The sequence below is a fragment of the Penicillium mononematosum genome, assembly GCF_028829835.1.
Source record: "Penicillium mononematosum strain IBT 11891 chromosome Unknown utg000002l:1.0-8112719.0:1.0-8118358.0, whole genome shotgun sequence".
NCBI classification, from domain to species: Eukaryota; Fungi; Ascomycota; class Eurotiomycetes; order Eurotiales; family Aspergillaceae; genus Penicillium; species Penicillium mononematosum.
Window position 1 is genome coordinate 639,881 of NW_026643272.1, and position 18,411 is coordinate 658,291.

The window sequence follows — 18,411 nt, forward strand, 5'->3', positions numbered from 1 at the left end:
CAGTGGTCGGCGAGCCTATTTGGGTGTATACTAGATATCAAATGAGCCGGTTACCCCAATGTTAGGGGTTGTAGTGAAGAAAATAGGGGAAATAGGAGTAGAGGCTCCCTCAGGTTTCGGATTTCAGCCCCGAGATAAGGCTGTAGTAGTAGAGTGTCTCGTTCTCTATTTCTTTATTGAGAGATGGCGAAAATGCTGCCAATGTAGGCCGAGATCCCGAAGCCGAGGTTGCTTTAAATATCAGCCGCAAGCCCTTAAACTGACACAGATTAGAAAGAAGATATAAATTGAAGACACTTATCATTTGGAACTCGGAATTTTTCGAAGGTGGGGCCGAAAATCAGTGATTGGCATATTCGAAGAAGAGCTGGGCTTGTACGGAGTACGGAGTAGCGCTTGAACGGCTTGCAGGATTGGTGCTGTGCCGAGAAGATGATCTATAGCGCCGAACAAAAACAGGTAGTTTCTTTCCCTACTGTGTAGAGTGTACATTGTATAGATAAGGCAGAGTATTGGCTTCCCCTTATATCCCATACTTGCTCTTTATCGTACAGACCTTTGGCATGGGATTTCCCCATGAGCAAAGAGATGGCGTGGTACCTTTCTAAGGCAGAACTTCGGTGTTACGACCTAATTTGTCTCCACACGGCCTATTAGGCCCGAAAGAGTGCACATGTGGGTTCTGCCTATATAGCGGATTTCCTCTGCCACTTTTTGGCCTTCTATTTCCGTCTTGGTGCTTAGTCCTTGTCGCTTTTTGCTCACTAAGTATAACTAAGCACGCCCCTAAGTATTATATAATCACCACTCTCCCGAGGTCGCTCACCGAGCATCACCTGATCGTTATATAAGCGGGATGGCTGGCTACCTACCTACCTAGGTAGGTAGGTAGCCTTACCATGTAACCTTGGAACTCACTAAGCGTCACCTAAGCGCTCTGATTTGCTCACTGAGTAGCCTAATGTCAGCCGGAATTACACCTTTCCTGTCCTGTCATTACGCTATGCATGCATGAACCACCTTAGGCATCACTTGCTAGCCTTAGGAAGCCGCCTGTTAAGCTTGGCACTTCTTTATAAGCCCCTAATATATTAAATAGTGGAGTACCTAGTTGCTCTCCCTAAGACACACTTATTTCACTATTTAATCTTTAACCTATTAGAGTTATAGTGTTAGTTTACCTTAGTTCGTATTATTTAATCCTTAGCTTCTTCGTTTAATAGTTATAAGCCTGGCTAGTAACTCTTTTAATACCTTTAATTAATTACTTCCTATAGTCGCTTCCCACCTTTATATTTCTAAATCCGAAGAAGTAGTATTCACTTTCAAGGTATCTAGCCCAAAGCCTGGAAATAACCTACACAACCCTCGTTTTAACCCCTCTTCGTCGCGGACCAGAACTGCGTAACTGCCCGCCCAATCAGCAATCGTGCTCACTCCTCACAGGAAAACGGCAGACACTCACCGTAAGTGAACTTCAGTAACGTCTCTGGCTGCTCGGCATACAGACTGTCGATGCTCTTCCTTGACGTATGGTCCACGTCAAACCCGAGCAGATCTGCCAGCTGGAGCACTTCCTCCGCGGAAAGCTGGAGAGCGGTATGGGTACCCCATTTCAGCGCTGTGTACATAAACGTCAGCCTGAGTTTGGGTGAACGGATCACAAGAAAATTATAAAGGTCGGCGTTCAAGGAAGGGAAGACAGTAACGTACGCCCAAGGTTGATCCACACCCCACCAGGCTTTAGCAGCCGATGTATATTGCTCAGGAAGTCAATCACGTTCTTGGAAATGTCGATGAAGAAGAGCGTGACGACGGCGTCGAACTCACCGTCCTCGGGGAACATCACCAAGAAGTCCCCTTCGACGAGCTTGACGGCCTTGTTTGGCCAGTGGTCCGGCACTGTTAGGGCGGAGTAGCGCGAGGAGGGGTTGGCCTGATACGTCCATTTGGTCACGAAGGGCTGCAGGGTGTGCTGGTGCAGTGAGCTCGTGTGGTTCGTTAGCAGATGGTAGGCCAGGATAGAGCCGTAGTCCAGCTCATTGGCCGTGACGTCGTATCCTGCACCGATGTGAGGCCGCGCCTTCAATCCAATGGAGTAATATGGACGCACCTAGATCAGCGATATCGCTTGCCAGCCTGCCCATACCGCTTCCGGGTACAAGGACCTTGTTCCCTCTCCCGTTCCCGCCAAAATGTTGCTCAAGCCCACCCAGAACAGGCGGAAACACGGCCTGCCTCTCCTTTGCGCCTTGGGTGCTCCAGTCTCGCGAAAGATGTCCAAACGCTAGGTCTACAACTCCAAACTCCGCGTCTCCATTGTCCTCCAGCGCTTGTGGGCCAGTGTGGTAACCCTCCCTCGCAATATGCGCGATCTTTTCTGAGAACTGGGCGTTCACTTCGATCCCCTTCCTAGCTTTCTCGAAGTGTCCAGGATAGCCGAGATTGTTACTTATCGCCTTCTGCGCTGGCGTCTGCTTGGAATACCGCGCTTGCTTTCGCTGGAGCACTTGTTCGGCGAGGAAAGGATACTGCTCGAAGGAGTTGATGCAGTGGGCCAGTCCGTCGGGAAGGGAGGGGTATCTCTTCCTTCTCTCGCCTTCGGGTGCACGCACGGGTTTAGCGAGCTCGGCGGAAGCTTCCAAGGCTTCTTTGGAGATTGGTGCTGGAGGGGCGGCAATCGGGGAGGTGAGCTTGATGTGAAGGGCTTCGGCGCGCTCGGAGAGGGGGAGAGGAGAAATGCGATGTCGGACAACAAGGTGGAGTCACGGATGGCCAGGTAGAGGGGGAAGAAGATGCAGAGGAGGGGAGCAAGGAAGCGGGAGAGGTAGGAAGAGGTGCGCATCGTTGTGCTTGTGCCTTCAAGATGGACGTGGGCGAGGAGGGTTTGTTCTTGCTATTAGTAGCACAAGGGGAGCCACGAGCGGAAGATACAGTAAGACATTGTGCAATTAGGGCAATTTGGGGGCAAATTGGTACTGGAGATGCCCGGTCTCCAAGCGATTAATCTAAAAGGCGGGTCTGCTCTGCATCAATAGTAGTGGCTGACCAGGGGGGTTTCTATCATGCACAGTAAGCTGACTACTTAGGTCAGGGCTATTCTTTAATATTGCGACTATCGCAGACTGCTATCTACTCCCCTCCTGGCTGGATTATAGCCATGGGCCGTTCGATTTTGTTCCTCGTACTCGCCATCCTCGCCGTCCTCCCCAGCGCCGCCTCATATGCGCACGAATGGAACGAGGGACAACCACAAAAGTGTAACAAGCTGCTGACACGCAAAGAATGGCGGACCTTCACGAATCGCGAGAAGGCTGAGTGGGTGGGAGCTGTCAAGGTGCGCTCTCCTTCCCCCGGTAGATACCGCGTACGTTGCTTATGTCGAGTAGTGTTTGGCAAGCATACGACACGAACGGCTATCCTTGACGACGGACCAGACGGTGCTTGAGGGGAAGAGGAGCCTATACGACGACTTCTCTTACTCGCACGCATCAGTGGAGCACAGCGCGCATAGGAACGCCTACTTTTTGCCGTGGCGTGCGTTCCGTCCCTTGCCTTTCCCACGCGCATACTTCGTACTTATATGAGCGCAGATCGCTGGTTCACCTACCTATTCGACACCTCACTCCGCCGCAATTGCGGGTACAGCGGGCCAACACCATACTGGGACTGGTCGCGCGATCACGCAGACCTGTTCGGCTCGCCAGTGTTCGAGGACTCACCAGAGTATGGGCTGGGCGGCACGGGGGACTGCGATTCCTCCCCCGAGGCTGACTGTACCGCCATCACTGGCGCTTTTTCTCCCACAGGGAACTTCGAACTTTCCTGGCCGATACCGCACCCGCTGCGGAGGAATTTGACGCTCATAACCGGCTGGTTCGCCCATGAGCTGCCTCAAAACCGCACCCTCGGTCCGGACTTTGTGCGCAACTTGACCGAGCAAACCACGGGCGACTTCTTTAGGTTCCAGCACGCAATGGCGCTATTGCACAACCACGTACACAATTTCGTTGGGGGCGACTTGGCGGGAGATTGCCCGAAGATTCTGCCGGAGGAGGATTGCCAGGGCATGGCAATCAGCTTCACGCCTAATGACCCACTCTTTTGGCTGCATCATGCGCAACTGGACCGGTTGTGGAGTGAGGTGTGCCCCCGAACCCATGCTATCTTCACGCCCCATATGTCTCCTGCAGTGCAACGCTACTAACATGAGTTGTATAGTGGCAGCGCCACCACCCCTCCAACTTCGCCGCCTTTTCCGGCATGCCCCTAACCCCACACAATATGACCGATCCACGATACGACCCTAACGCGCACGCAGATCATCGAATGCCCTTCGACGTTCAGAGCGTGCCTGTGGCGCCGAAGAGTGTGTTTGATACGGAGGGTTGGCCGTTATGTTACCGGTATACGGACGAGGAGTAACTGATACTAGAGTAGACTGATATCGTATCTAGGACTTCAGTCATATCAGGGTTACATTCACGCTATACGGGGTTGCGCCCCACCTTGTTCCCCTACGGCAGCTTCCCTGGCTTCTCGTTCTTTGTAAAGGGAAACGAGGAGCATGGTACCTTGCTCAACTGGTACTGCGCACATAGTTACGTACTCTCCCACACGAACCCTAAAGAATAGTTGTCTAGTTCCATACGACACACAGCCTTCAAATTCCCATCCTATACCCACTATATTATTAACTAGACTCCTGAATCCTCGTATACATGTCCGGTGTCCACTTCTTATGCTGGCTTTCCATCCAATCATGGACCTGTCTCCAGTCCCGGCAGGTATGCACAGTTCCTCCACCCGCAGCGACTTTATCCCCATTAGCCAATTTCATGCTCGTGCCGCCCGGCTCTAGGGTTGTGTCGGCAGCGCAGAGAATGCTCTGCCGTAGGTAATGGAAGCAGTGTGCCGTATGGTCTGACCCGTCGTCTCCGTTGACAAGCACCGCGCGTATGTGATTAAGGCAGTGCATCTGGTGCCACATTGACACACCAAATGCGAAGTGTTCCTCCCCTGAGAAAACGAACCCCTTGCCGGGAGGGCGAATTTCGTTCCACTCAGCCGTGGCCGTGATGCCTTCCATCCCGTAGTGGGCAGGGTCGTCGTGGAAGGCGGCTTGGATGGTGCGGACATTTAGAGGGAGATTACGAGGTCGGTCGCCGGCGAGGTAGGCTACTGTGCGTTAGTCATGAGCGCGAGGAGAAGTTGGAATATGGCGCACTGTATCCCCGCGTTCCGCGTGTTACGATGCGGAGTGAGAAGAAGAGGGCACCCAAATTCAGGACGAGACATATGCTCAGCGCTGCGAGCAGCCCGAGGGAGAGGCCGCGTATTTGCGGTGCCAGGGACTTAGGGAGCATCTCGGTGTGCTGGTAGGAGAGCAGAGGGAGACGGGATTGTGTTCAGCATCAGGAACGTGCTGATAGTGTTTAAACATGTATGGCCCTATCCGCTCTGGCTTGGGTGGGCAAGTCACGATGGTCCCGGAGAAGGGACGAGGAGGAGACGCAACTGTCGAGGTGCTCTATTCGCTAATGCCCTTATTCGAAGGATTCTGTCGATCAAGTGGAGAGAGGGAAACACACACGGGGCAGTTTGTGGTTCCGCAAAGAATACTACCCTACTTATCACAGAGTACATAGATAGATACCGGGATCATCTTTGGGACGCCTAATTAATACACCCTGCACTAGACTTCCTGCTCGCCAGGTGGTTATTCAATGAAGTTCGAGGACGTTATCGCGTCCCTCTTACAACTAGGACCAAAGAGGAAGAATTGTGGGTAACGCTGAGCTTATCCCTACGCTACTGTACCTGTCACAGACACGCCCCGTTCTCGCCTTGGGCCGACGGGCTTCCACCGGTCTGTGGGGTGTACAAAAGCACTAATTATCTGCACTCTCGTATAGCGGATCACATTATATGCATTCCAAATTGCTTGTACAGGTCAAGCATGCGCTACTCATCTCTTTTGGTAGTGATCGTCGACTACGGAGTAGATGAGGGGAAGATCTGAGCCGTCACTTTGAGTCGTCACTTCAGTTCTCCTTCGGATCTCGAAACGTATAAATTCCCAAGGGTACGACGAGCACTAACAACATCTCATAAAAGACCCACCTCTTTGTCTCACCTCCGAAAGCATTCTCTCAAACTTCAGCAATGCATTTCCCCATCACTTTACTCAGCCTTGCTAGCCTCGGCCTGAATATGCTCCCTGTCCAGTCCGCAGCGGTTCCCCCCACTGATTTGGCTCGCCGCTCTGAGCAGTCAAGCAACCTTGCCTCTTTCTCTGGCATGGTCGAGAAGCGCCACACCTACGGGGTGGATGAAGACGAGGCCGCACTCGAGAAGCGCCACACCTACGGAGTGGATGAAGACGAGGCCGCACTCCAGAAGCGCCACACCCACGGGGTGGATGAAGACGAGGCCGCACTCGAGAAGCGCCACACCTACGGGGTGGATGAAGACGAGGCCGCACTTGAGAAGCGTCACACCTACGGAGTGGATAAAGACGAGGTCGTATACGTCTAGACACTGCTCGGCTGCGGAAAATCGAAGCCTCGATTAGAACAAGCTTTAGAAAAGTCTATAATATGTTCGAAAGGCAAGCGCCGCAAATCCACCCGCTTTGCACCCTCTTTGAGGGTATTTCTTTTACCAGCGTTTGATACCAAGCAGTATACACATATATAAAAGTCCATCAAGCAGTATCGCGGATCGTTTACTCGGAAACGCTATAGACAGTAGTAGCACTAAGCACTACGATCATTATTCTGCATTTGATGGAAACAAATAGGAGCTAGCAGGCTGGATATCTGCTTCATTTCAAGTTGCTATAGTGCCGTTGCATTGAGTCATTGTACGTTAAGGTGAGAGAGTGGCACAGCGTTACACATTTAGAAGCGAATCACACATGATAATTGCAGGACATGACAGCTCTCCAACCTGCATCTACAGGTACTCATCCGGCATCGGGATAAGTGTCTCGTTATTAGCCGCACACATAGCCGGATGGTCCTCCGGAAGAGCCTTCATGTCAGCCATCTTGACGTCGGAGCACTATATTTGCATCAGCATCAGCTCTACAACTTGCAAGCTGGAGAAACTGACATAGTGTTCCACATTCCCTGTTTTGGGATCCCTCGCCTCGAAGTATATGACTCCCATCTCGTCGACCTCGGTCTGAAATGGTATCGTGACATTCACACACAGCTGCCCCGAAGGCTGGATGGGTACATCCTTCAGGATGATGTAGGGGAAATCTTCTCTCTTCCTTGGCACTCTATGTCGGCTGTAGAGGGCAGTCACAAGGTCCCCAGGATGGCCGGAGAACGAGAGGAAACTGCGGGAGTGACGGGAGTATCGTTGAGGGTTATGCACTATCTCCCCTTCTCTGTGTCAGCCTACGCTTTTGCTAGACCGGAGGCGGACAGAAAAATACTGCAGAAAGGATTGTACCAATCTATCTCTGGCCGGGTCTTGGGGTTTGGACCGCGGGTCATCCATGGGAACTGGACATGGAAGCCAGCGTGCGCGGCGGATGTAAGGTTTATGAAGACAAGCAAGAAGATGATTGCAGTGAAAAAGGAGAGCATGGTGGACAGAGGTTCAGTGTAGCACGGTGCAGAGAGCGAGAGCAATATGGAGTATCTTTAGACGGTGTAACTCCCTTCGAACCCTTCCTACCTGCCCGGCGGAGCCGCCACGGCCACACCTCTAAAATGGCTGGTCGCCGTGTTGCACGGCGTCAGGTAGTGCATGTGGGCAAGCTATAGAGATGGACCCGTCCCCACCTCACTTGGCCGCGATTACGAATGCACAGGGGTCTTTTTGGCTATGCAGTAGGGCGGAGTTTCTAATGCAATGTAACTCTACTATCATTTGGAGAGCGCGGTGACCAGCAAGAGGTACCAGGCGTCATGCAGGTATTACTTTTTGAGTGGTTGCCTGGTACGGGCGCCATCGCCTTCTTTACCGGTACTTGCATTGACTCACGGCGCGCCCTCTCTGCTCTTCTCTTTGACCGGCCCTCGCGATGTCCTCCTCCAAAGCAAAGTCCAGCTCTTCCCAATATGCGCCTCTTTCACTACACGACGATGGCGAGGACTCCAGCGCAACCCTTGAGAAGCGTTCCTCCGAGGACGACTACTCTGCCCCCTTGTTGGAAGCCTCGGACAACCTCAACGGCCTCGCGCCTTCCAAGCCCCCCTCAGCTGTCCAAGCTCATTCTCTACTTCTCCTTTGCCCTAGCGCTGCTATCGGCTGTGAATGTCGCTCTCCTTCCCACTACACTATCAAAGTACCAAGCCTACCCTTTGTCTGACTCTGACCTCGAGGCCCTCCCCTATGGCGACGCTAGGCTGGGATTAGACAGGGTAGCAAAATTCATCCCACCTCCCCAGGTCTATCACCACGCTTGGCCAGATAGAATAGCACGTGTGAGCCGGAAATTAAAGAATGCCGTGTGGGGTCAAGGGGTGCAGGTCTATGTTACCGTCGAGGTCCGTATTCCGTACTTACTCCTTTTTCATTCTCTTCAATAAGCCATCCACATATGCTCCATGTCTACCACTCTGTGTGCAGTTGCTGATGCAAGAAAAGGACTCGACAATTATGCGCTTCCCCATCCCCCGCCGGCGTCAACGCCTGTGCACTCTCCTGGCGGCCGCCTCCCGAGTTCTCTGCGCGTGCCAAGGACCTCATAACCAAGGGGGATATAACGGAAATTGAAGTTTGGCAGCTTATCGCACCAGTGGCTACCTCGGCCATCGTCTCTTCCACTATGGACGAGCTCGATTTTGATACCGTATCCTATTCGACCCTCCCCGTGCGCGGAGAGCTGCTTGGCGTGCTAGACCTCACAGCCAAGCCGAACAGCACAACACTAGAATTCGGCTGTCCCAGCGCGGCAGAGAGTCTGGTAGTGGAAATGAGGTGCCAGCGCGTGGCGTGTCATGTGGAATTCATGCAGATTGACATAGCGCCGAGCTTTGGGTTTGAGTTGGTGAGAAGGAGGGAATGAGTGGGGCAGGATAGCCATTGTTGCATTAATCAGCCTCATTGTTCACCTGGGCACATAGAATGGATCCCGGCTCTAGGTATGTCTAGTGACTCTTCGAATCAGTGGTCACCTGTAACCCTAGTACAATCACCTCATCGGCCTACTGCGCTGAGGATTCGCACATGAAATAGGACCTATTTGTTGAACACTGGCGGGCAGGGCCAATCTGTTAGACAAGGGGATGTCTGATTCTAAGAAGACTATACAAAGAGCTCACAGGGTCAATCTAAAAAGCGGGGTAGTTACTAGTTGGGCAGTAGTTGTTTGGGAATATTCCGATCAAGCCTCGGCCCCATTAGCCTGCCGCAACTACCCTATCGGACGCTATCCGCAAGATCCTCGATACCAACCCCCACCCAAAACTTTAGCGACTCTAGGCACTCCAATACATACATGTACTCAATACCATTACGGAGTAGTCCCCCATTGAGTCATTGACACTACATAGGGTCACCTAACAGCGATGCTATTCAAAGTGTTCTATCATCTTTTTGTTTTTATTTATTTATATTTATATTTATATTATTCTTTTGATAATATTTCAACTTTAATCGCTCAGATAAGCTTTTCGAAGGTTATACGCCAAGCGAGCCCACATAAACAGTCAATCCTAAACAAAGAACTTGAAGTTTTCAAGGAAACTGCGGGCAAAATATCCCAGAGTTATCTTAATCCGAATACTCCGGTGGATGCCTGAAAGAGTGGGGAGGGGGCCTTGTCGCAGCAGTAGGAATATGTCACAATATCAACCCCCAGTAGATTACCCCCATATTAATTTTGCGGTAGGCGACCCTCCAAGTCTGGCAATATAAGATGTCCCTGTCCGCATCTTTTCGGTTTCTGAAATGAAGGCTATAGTTCCAAGTTCCATCACCTAGCTACGCAAAACCCACTCAGCCGTCTTGTGTCCAACACCCATCGAACACAACATGTCCACTCAACTCGACCCCGCCTCTATCGCCCTTGTCTCCTTACACGACCCCACACACTTGGACATCCAGCACTCCCAAACCTTGCACCGCCTGGTGCTCCTGCAGCACTGGAACATTCCCACCGGCTCCAAGGTGCTGGAACTAGGATGCGGGCAAGGGGACTGCACGACTGTCATTGCCTATGCTGTTGGCGAGCAGGGGAAAGTAGTCGCGGTCGATCCGGCGGAATTGGATTATGGTGAGTCCTCTAGCTTTTCTAACCCTGCTGCCTGTCCTGGGGTCGTGAGCGGAAAGCAGCCGACTAATCGCTCCTGCAGGTGCCCCGTATACTCTCGGCCAAGCACAGGCTCACATCTCGCAAGGCCCGCTAGGTGGGCGGATTACTTGGGTCCAACAATCCCCCCTGGACTACCTCTCCTCCATTTCCTTCCCCTCTTCCTCTTCCTCGCCGCCCACCAGTGAAAGTAAGGCCTTTGACGCAACAGTGCTCGCCCACTGCCTATGGTACTTCACCTCCCCCTCGCTCATCCTTTCCACCTTCCGCGCCCTCAAGCAGCACAGCAGACGTCTCCTCCTTGCTGAGTGGTCTTTGGTAGCGACACACCCCTCCGCCCAGCCCCACGTATTAGCTGCGCTTGCCCAGGCAGCACTAGAGTGCCATAAATCCGAGAACAGCGACTCGAACATCCGCACCGTGCTGGGGCCAAAGCGCCTTACCGAGCTAGCTCTGGCTGCCGGATGGCAGCTAGAGGGTGAAACCCTCGTGCAATGTGGGGAGGGGTTGCTGGACGGGCAATGGGAAGTCTCTGCTTGTCTTTCTTCCTCTTTCGAAAGGGAAGTAGAGGAGTTTGTGAGTGATGAGAGGGAACGGGCAGTGGTTCTTGCATCACGGGATGCATGTGAGGCGAGCTTGGAGGGTATACAGGGGGGTCGGAAAGGAGTTAGGGCCATGGATGTTTGGGTTGCTAACTTCGTTTGACTGGGCGAGCTAGGCGTATCCTACCTAGCCCTATATTCTATTGTCAAATGGGGTCAATCAATCAATCAATCAATTAAAGTTTAATTAACCTGTTGCAGTCTAACTAGTTGCGCATGACTATGCAGGCGCTTCATCCAACTGAAGCAAGAACTCGAGGCCAAACGCCGAGTTGGTACCACCCAATGCAGTGTATTCCAGAGAGTATACTAAGCTCTGATTTTACTCAGTAGTTATTTTAAAGACTAATTCTCGTTATAATAGGGCTACTATAGGACTTTACTTTATCATGGAATACAGATACAGTGTGAAATCAATAGAGAGAAAGCTATATGTATTCAGGTGGACGGACCGGAGAAAGAGAGAGAGAGAGAGAGAGAAAGAAAGAGAGAAGCTATGGGGTTCTATCTACAGGCGTGATGCCTGAGGCACCAAGGCATCCGACATCCCCCTTATGGAACCTCCAGGGCTGTATCATACCCCGTATCAAATCCTCCAATTCCGGCATATATGGTGCAATATATGTTGCGGTATTTCTATTGGCATTTCAACTACGGAGCACATCCAAACCATATCCGATTATACTTTAACTTTGGAATACGAAGTACGTACGGAGTATGGAGTCGAGATATAATGGAGATATCAATTTTGGGACGTTTAGATCAAAGTGGGCCAATGGAACCGGGAAAAAGCCGGTTGAAAAAAAAGCAAAAAGAAAATAATATGGAACGTCTATTTCGATCCCAACTACGGAGTACATATTTCTACATAGATAACTATGTAACATTGCAGAAGGTTCCGATCCGACTTGTACAGTATGTTGTACTAATATGTACATGTTCATACCATATTGTGATCTATAAATCCCCGAAAGCCTTAATCCGTTTAATATCAGATCCATGGATACAAAATAGGCATTCCTTGGTTATATAGCCGACACATCTAACCATAGTAGATTTACTAAATCTCTTTAGTGCCAAACGGAATGGGTCTGATAATTCCACACTTTACTCCAAATGAGGCGCTCTCAGTGGCCACGGGGTCTCAGGCCGCTTGTTTCAACATAACCGAAGCGAACTAACGTCTAAGCGACCTGCCGAAATTTTGGAACGAATCTGAATCTGACCAGATCATGTTTGAATATCCTATCTGAAACAGGCTGCTTTAGATTTAGACCTTCAAACAGCCCTATGGCAAACAACTTGTTTGTACTCCCTTGCAACGTTCCGTTAAAACCCTCTGTGGGACTGCAACCTTGGAAAAAGTATTCTGCAACTGTCCAACTATCATGACGTGGCTTATAGCAGCCAGCCTGGTTGGGCTGGGTGCTCTCTATATGTGGCATGTTAACTCTGCTATGAAAATAGTCCCCGAAGAGGCGCGGAAACTATCACCTCATCGCTGGACAGTCGAAGAAATAGAAGCAGCCTACAAAAAGAGCGTGGAAGCCCCTATTGACGTGACTAAGAGTCTGCCACCAAAACAATCCCGACGATATGTGATCGTAGGCGGAAATGGTAAGTACAGATACAAGTGGCTCTTCAAATCCATGCACTGATTCTCCAAACTATAGGTCTAGTTGGCGCATGGATAGTCTCACATCTCCTCGCACGTGGCGAGGACCCCAAGGCCATTCGTATTTTAGATCTAGTCTCCCCAGAGCAGGACGTCCTTAACAAAGGCGTGGGCTGGACCAAAACCAACATCACCGACGAGCTCGCAGTAACAACAGCATTCGAAGAGCCATGGGTTGCCAATGTCACCAACCTCCCCCTAACAGTCTACCACACCGCAGCCATAATACGACCCCAGGACCGACTCAAGAGCTTCCTACCGCTCAGCAGCAAAGTCAACGTCGACGGCACACGGAACGTCCTGAACGCAGCAAGAGCCGCCGGCGCCACAGCCTTCATCTGGACATCCTCAGGCTCCATCGCCCTACACCAGCCAACCTTCTGGATCGCGCCGTGGGCGACCCAGCCCAAGCGCGTAGTCCAAGTAGTTAGCGACAGCACCAAACTGCCCGAAACCCACGACCAATTCTTCAGCAACTACGCTGTAACCAAAACCGAAGCAGAGCGCCTCGTCCGGGAAGCAGACGACCCCGCAACAAATTTCCGCACCGGCTGTATCCGCCCTACAAACGGCGTATATGGCACAGGCGGCCAAGCCAACAATATCATTACGGGTGTTTATCTCCAGAACGGAGGTAGTCCGACCTGGGCTCGTCCGATCCTGCAGAGTTTCGTACACGCTGAAAACGTCTCGATCGCACACCTCTTGTACGAACAGCGTTTGATCCAGCAGAGCGAGCCTGGTTCAAAGCTCCCGAATACTGGTGGCCAGGCGTTCACCGTTACTGACCCCAATCCGGCGATTGCATTTGGTGATCTGTACACGCTACTCACGACGTTGTCTAAAACGCCGCTTGCGTTTCCCGATGTGCAGCCCTTGCCGTTGTTGATTATGGCGTATTTTATTGAGCTGTATACCTTCTTGCAGTATAAATATCTCTCTTGGTTTCTGCCGAGGTTGTCGGGGGATATTGCGCAACTTCAGCCGTCGCTGTTTTCGATCATCAATGTCCATGTGTTTGCTGATGATTCGCTCGCGAAGCTGCCGCCTGAGATGGGTGGGTTAGGATATAACCCGCCTCTGAGTACTCTCGAGGGTCTGTGTCGGCGGCTTGTGGATTGGAATACAAAGGCCGAGAGGGAAGGGGTTGAGGCGGGGACGAATATGTAGTCGGGCCCTGTGAATGTTCGGGAAGATGGGTGTCGGTGTTGATGTGGTTGCGCCGAGGGTGTTGTGAGAAGGATTTGGGTTTGACGATCTACTTGATATGAGTATAAGAGCAGAAACCGGGTTATTCCTTTATCGCATGATATGGCGCGCAATTCAACCTATACTTGATTTTAGGAGTTTAGTTCTACTTGGAACAAGGTGTGGCGTGAAATGGAATCATATTTGAAGAGAACCTTGAAAAGGGCTCTGGTAGGAGATATCACTCATTGAATCTTCTGCAACTTCCAACTTCCAATGTTTGAATAGCCGAAGCCGACCAGCAGTGCCAGGTCATATCGAGGTCTCATCATTCCCCAATCTTCATTTGGATGCAAAGGCTTTTCTTTTGTTAGAGCTTGGTATGAGGTTTGATGGACCCCATAGACAGTCGTAATTCGAGATCGATTACTGACCTCGGGACACTTTGCCGAAACACACCGAGAGCCGAGTGTTGATAAGCCGTGTGGGCGAACAGAAGTCCTCGGTGCAAAAGCAAGAGCAACACCCATAGGCCACTTTCCAGAGTGTTCATGGACGAAGGAACAAGGGCATGGTAACCCCCCCCAAGTCGCACACATGGCACTCCACCATGCAAGCGTTCCACCAAGCAGACTGTGCAACCAAGAACATGAATCCCTCAGCTAGCGGAAGGTCGCTAGATTGATAAGCTTCCATTTCTCAGAAAGATAGTACACAGACAAGACGAGAGTCCCCCCCTTAACGAGCCTGCTGCTGAGCCACTTGACGCATATAGTCAAGACGCTGCATACGCAGCTGCTCAGATGCCACCTCAACATCAAGAATCGCCCCGAGACGTTGCTTCCACGTCTCCTCCAGACTGACTATCTCACCCTGGCTAGCCTCCTGTGCGATTTTCCTCTGCTTGTTCACCTCCTCAGAAGCCTCCTTCGTCTCTGCCAACTCTTTCTCAAGAGAGCCGAGTATCTCCTCAAGCTGTGAATTGCCAATCAGCCAAGCGTTCTTGCCATGTTCTTCCAGCAGGGCAAGATTCTCGTGGCGCTTGGACAGATGCGAGCTTGACGCATATGCTCTCTGTAGAGTCTGGCGCCATGTGTCTAGATCGGGTGTGTCGGTGTCTGATGTGCGAGTCGGGGCCTCTGGTGCTTCGTAACGGGACAGATCGATTCCACCTGTGAGAGGTGCTCCTTGCGCTTTGCGCTCAAGTTCTTGTTGCATAAATTGAGAGAATTTGGGTTCTGGCGCTTCCGGGATCCAAGGGTGCATTGCGGAGGCGTGCTCCGGCGAGAGCTCTGCGTTGATGAGTTGCTGCGCTCGCGCTTGCGCGGATGCAGTGGGCGCCGCGTCGATATCTTAGAAGGTTAGCGGTTGGGTTCTAAATGCAGGTCTATTGACCACTCTGAGGACATACATGGCAGTGAGTCATGAGATTCGTTGATTAATGGCATTTTGAGTGATGTTCTTGTACGGATGTCAAAGGTGAAGACCAGTAGATTAATCTGAGAACCATTGCTACATGAAGGCGGTGAGGAAGGCGGCGAGCACTGTAGATGAGCGCCGCTGACTCAGCTAGTGTTAACCCAGCTCCACGTGACCTCGACTCTTATATGCAGAAACAAACAAGAGGAAGAGTGTACCCGATTTGTAGGGTAATTAATATATATGAATGCATCCAAGCATAATTCGAGTCATGGGATATGTATATGTTGCTGCAGCAAAAACCAGGGTTTGGGAGTCCGGGGAAATGCCTGGCGAATGGCATTGTTCTCTACAATGCTCTCCCAACTGCAACGATGATCCTATCTGTTTTGGATTGTTTTTACGCGAGGTACCTGAGTACTAAGGCGAGTTCCCAGCTCACCGACTGGCTACAAATTGAGGCAATCCAGTCCTCACATGTGCAGTCAGCACACGAGCACAATCTCATTGTGCGGGGACAGCAAAAGTCTATTCCCTTTTGGGTGTGCGGAATTCAACCTTGGAATGGATGACCCATGTACATCGCTTAGACGAATGTCACCTAGTACTTCATGCATCTAATGATCGGCTTCTTTCCCAGCCTTGGGAGTACTTGGGCAATGATCTTCTGCACTCGCAGGTAGCTCGTTCGTTTTCCCACTGTATTCCCGACTAGTGCACTTGTATAAGAACCTGTATCTCCCTGGGAGATTTCGACTTTTCAAGGGCTACAGTCACTCAGCGCGTCTTTTCTGCAGATGTACTAACTCTATATCACTTGTGATATATTGGCAAGCACTCACAATAATGACTAACTTTCGCATGGGCGTTACTTTTGCTGGGGTGACTCTTTCAGTGCTGGTGTTTTTTCAGCTGATTGCGGTATTCAAGCTCGATAGCCAGTCACAGTCGCCTTTGCCTAGCTTTAGTTCAAACTTCAACCAGTGGAAAAGTAGAGCGAGCGTGGCGGCAGCTGATGATATCTTTTTGGTCGGAGCGGGCAAGGCAGACGTGACTGGGTATGTTTATGCTTTAAACTTCGACATATCCATGTACTAAATTGGCTAATATGGTTACTAGGCCCGTTGTGGAGATTGCTCTCGCTGGCTATGCCAGCTTGGACCAACTAGGCGCGGGTCTAAAGCAGAGATTGTATTCTCGCGCCTTCATCTTCGCAGACCCAAATAAGCCAGATGAAACCTTTGTGTACCTGGTTCTCGATACACTTACGGGTGACACGGCCGTGCGACGTGGGGTGCTGGAGGGTCTCACTGCGCTCGGTGGGAAGTATGCACGGTACGGCGAACACAACGTCGCAATGACGGGGACACATTCGCACTCCGGGCCTGGAGCGTGGATGAACTACTTGTTGCCTCAGATCCCGGCGCTAGGCTTCGACAAACAAAGCTATCAAGCCATTGTCGATGGCACTATTCTATCAATCATCCGTGCCCATGAGAACTTGGCGCCGGGTCGGCTCTCTTTTGGATCCATCGACCTGGAAGACACCAATATCAATCGCAGTCCCTTTTCCTACGAGCATAACCCCGAGGAGGAACGAGCGAGGTATTCTGCCAATGTTGAAAAATCGCTCTCTCTCATTCGGTTTGACCGCGAATCTGACAACAAAACAGCGGCTATCCTAACTTGGTTCCCTGTCCATGGCACATCTATGTACAACAACAACACTCTGGTCAGTGGCGATAACAAAGGTGTTGCAGCTTACCTCTTCGAGCGCAGCGTCGATGGCGATGCGAGGTTCACTGACGATGCCGTAATTGGATTCTCCCAAGCGAATGTCGGGGACACATCCCCCAATATCCTGGGAGCTTGGTGCGAAGATGGCTCCGGAGATATGTGTCGATATGAAGATAGCACTTGCGGTGGCAGAAACGAGGATTGCCATGGTCGAGGTCCTTTCTTCCGTGAGAAAGACAACGGAGCGAAGAGCTGCTTCGAGATTGGGCGCCGCCAGTATTCAGCAGCAAAAAAGCTTTACGAAGAAATGGATACCACCCCTATCAAAATCACTGGAGGTTCAGCCGTGAAGTCTTTCCATGTGTACCAAGACATGAATGGCTACACTTTCCCATCGCCGTTCAACACTAGTACGCTGACGACTTGTCCTGCGGCTCTGGGGTACTCGTTTGCCGCTGGAACTACTGACGGACCTGGTGCCTTTGACTTTACCCAGAATGCTACTGGTCCAGCTGGACGCAACCCCCTGTGGAAAGTTGCGCGTGCTGTTATTCACCAGCCCAGCAAGGAGCAGCAACAGTGCCAAAGTCCCAAGAACGTGCTATTGGATATCGGCACTCTAACTGAACCTTATGCATGGGCCGCGGATATTATTGACATCCAGGTCTTGCGAGTGGGTCAGCTGTTCCTCATTATATCCACCAGCGAAGCTACCACGATGTCTGGGCGACGCTGGAAGGAGGCTATTGCAAAAGGAGCAAAGGACTACCTTTCTGTTTCCGATCCTCTAGTGGTACTCGGAGCCCCATCGAACAGTTACGCTCACTACGTGACAACAGAGGAAGAGTACGGCGCTCAGCGCTACGAGGGCGGGTCCACTCTCTACGGCCCAAACACATTGGCAGCCTATGTCAATTTGACCCTCACTTACTTGCCATATTTGGGAAGCTCGTTAGAAGTTGCCAAACTTCCAGCCATTCAACCCGGCCCCAGCCCACCGATCAACACCAACCGTTCATTGAGCTTCATTGCAGGGGTTGTGTATGATGGAGCGCCCATTGGCAAGCATTTTGGAAATGTGACTTCAAATCCAGGGAATGGACCCTATGGCCCCGGAGATATTGTGAAGACGACCTTTGTGGGTGCCAATCCGCGCAACAATCTGCACCTCGAATCGACCTACGCTGCGGTTGAAAGAAAAAGCGATTCTGGCAGATGGGAGGTTGTGCGCAATGACCGTGACTGGAATTTGGTCTTCACGTGGGAGCGGACCAATGAAATTCTTGGCCACAGTGAGGTGACAATTGAATGGGAGATTGAGGATGAGTATTATAGTGTTGACACTACGTCCCCCTGCAGGCTGGGACCTATCGGATGCATTATTATGGAGACTCAAAGAATCCTCTTGGCCAGATCTCACCATTCGAGGGTATTAGTGGGACTTTCACAGTGAAGACTCCATAGTCTGACTGATCTAGAATATAGTGGTTTTGGAGTGGTGACAGGTTGAATAAACG

General features: G+C 51.2%; 10 protein-coding genes across 10 annotated transcripts; 6 read left to right on the top strand and 4 right to left on the bottom strand.

Annotated features, from left to right (window-relative positions):
- Window positions 1-1,373: 1,373 nt before the first annotated feature.
- N7519_001978 (uncharacterized protein) lies at window positions 1,374-2,845 on the bottom strand (the record flags this gene model as incomplete). The annotated part of the gene is made up of 5 exons (XM_057288756.1): window positions 1,374-1,408; window positions 1,466-1,621; window positions 1,714-2,061; window positions 2,114-2,707; window positions 2,770-2,845. The coding sequence occupies 5 exons, from the start codon at window positions 2,843-2,845 to the stop codon at window positions 1,374-1,376; spliced, it is 1,209 nt and encodes a 402-aa protein (XP_057149958.1).
- Window positions 2,846-2,866: 21 nt separating this feature from the next.
- Window positions 2,867-4,425, top strand: N7519_001979 (tyrosinase family protein; the record flags this gene model as incomplete). Its single annotated transcript, XM_057288757.1, has 5 exons — window positions 2,867-2,935; window positions 3,125-3,367; window positions 3,390-3,537; window positions 3,594-4,144; window positions 4,222-4,425. The coding sequence occupies 5 exons, from the start codon at window positions 2,867-2,869 to the stop codon at window positions 4,423-4,425; spliced, it is 1,215 nt and encodes a 404-aa protein (XP_057149959.1).
- A 268-nt stretch (window positions 4,426-4,693) lies between these two features.
- Window positions 4,694-5,366, bottom strand: N7519_001980 (uncharacterized protein; the record flags this gene model as incomplete). The annotated part of the gene is made up of 2 exons (XM_057288758.1): window positions 4,694-5,178; window positions 5,228-5,366. The coding sequence occupies 2 exons, from the start codon at window positions 5,364-5,366 to the stop codon at window positions 4,694-4,696; spliced, it is 624 nt and encodes a 207-aa protein (XP_057149960.1).
- A 799-nt stretch (window positions 5,367-6,165) lies between these two features.
- Window positions 6,166-6,537, top strand: N7519_001981 (uncharacterized protein; the record flags this gene model as incomplete). Its single annotated transcript, XM_057288759.1, has 1 exon — window positions 6,166-6,537. One exon carries the CDS (start codon window positions 6,166-6,168, stop codon window positions 6,535-6,537), a length of 372 nt encoding a protein of 123 aa, XP_057149961.1.
- Window positions 6,538-6,957: 420 nt separating this feature from the next.
- N7519_001982 (uncharacterized protein) lies at window positions 6,958-7,601 on the bottom strand (the record flags this gene model as incomplete). Its single annotated transcript, XM_057288760.1, is given in 3 exon segments — window positions 6,958-7,065; window positions 7,117-7,399; window positions 7,414-7,601. 3 exon segments carry the CDS (start codon window positions 7,599-7,601, stop codon window positions 6,958-6,960), a joined length of 579 nt encoding a protein of 192 aa, XP_057149962.1.
- Window positions 7,602-7,925: 324 nt separating this feature from the next.
- On the top strand, window positions 7,926-9,028 carry N7519_001983 (uncharacterized protein; the record flags this gene model as incomplete). Its single annotated transcript, XM_057288761.1, has 2 exons — window positions 7,926-8,518; window positions 8,608-9,028. 2 exons carry the CDS (start codon window positions 7,926-7,928, stop codon window positions 9,026-9,028), a joined length of 1,014 nt encoding a protein of 337 aa, XP_057149963.1.
- A 968-nt stretch (window positions 9,029-9,996) lies between these two features.
- N7519_001984 (class I SAM-dependent methyltransferase) lies at window positions 9,997-10,978 on the top strand (the record flags this gene model as incomplete). Its single annotated transcript, XM_057288762.1, has 2 exons — window positions 9,997-10,237; window positions 10,317-10,978. The coding sequence occupies 2 exons, from the start codon at window positions 9,997-9,999 to the stop codon at window positions 10,976-10,978; spliced, it is 903 nt and encodes a 300-aa protein (XP_057149964.1).
- Window positions 10,979-12,263: 1,285 nt separating this feature from the next.
- N7519_001985 (putative 3-beta hydroxysteroid dehydrogenase/isomerase family protein) lies at window positions 12,264-13,720 on the top strand (the record flags this gene model as incomplete). The annotated part of the gene is made up of 2 exons (XM_057288763.1): window positions 12,264-12,492; window positions 12,549-13,720. 2 exons carry the CDS (start codon window positions 12,264-12,266, stop codon window positions 13,718-13,720), a joined length of 1,401 nt encoding a protein of 466 aa, XP_057149965.1.
- A 756-nt stretch (window positions 13,721-14,476) lies between these two features.
- N7519_001986 (pre-mRNA-splicing factor SPF27 family protein) lies at window positions 14,477-15,186 on the bottom strand (the record flags this gene model as incomplete). Its single annotated transcript, XM_057288764.1, has 2 exons — window positions 14,477-15,090; window positions 15,150-15,186. 2 exons carry the CDS (start codon window positions 15,184-15,186, stop codon window positions 14,477-14,479), a joined length of 651 nt encoding a protein of 216 aa, XP_057149966.1.
- An 817-nt stretch (window positions 15,187-16,003) lies between these two features.
- N7519_001987 (neutral/alkaline ceramidase) lies at window positions 16,004-18,347 on the top strand (the record flags this gene model as incomplete). The annotated part of the gene is made up of 2 exons (XM_057288765.1): window positions 16,004-16,215; window positions 16,277-18,347. The coding sequence occupies 2 exons, from the start codon at window positions 16,004-16,006 to the stop codon at window positions 18,345-18,347; spliced, it is 2,283 nt and encodes a 760-aa protein (XP_057149967.1).
- Window positions 18,348-18,411: the final 64 nt, after the last annotated feature.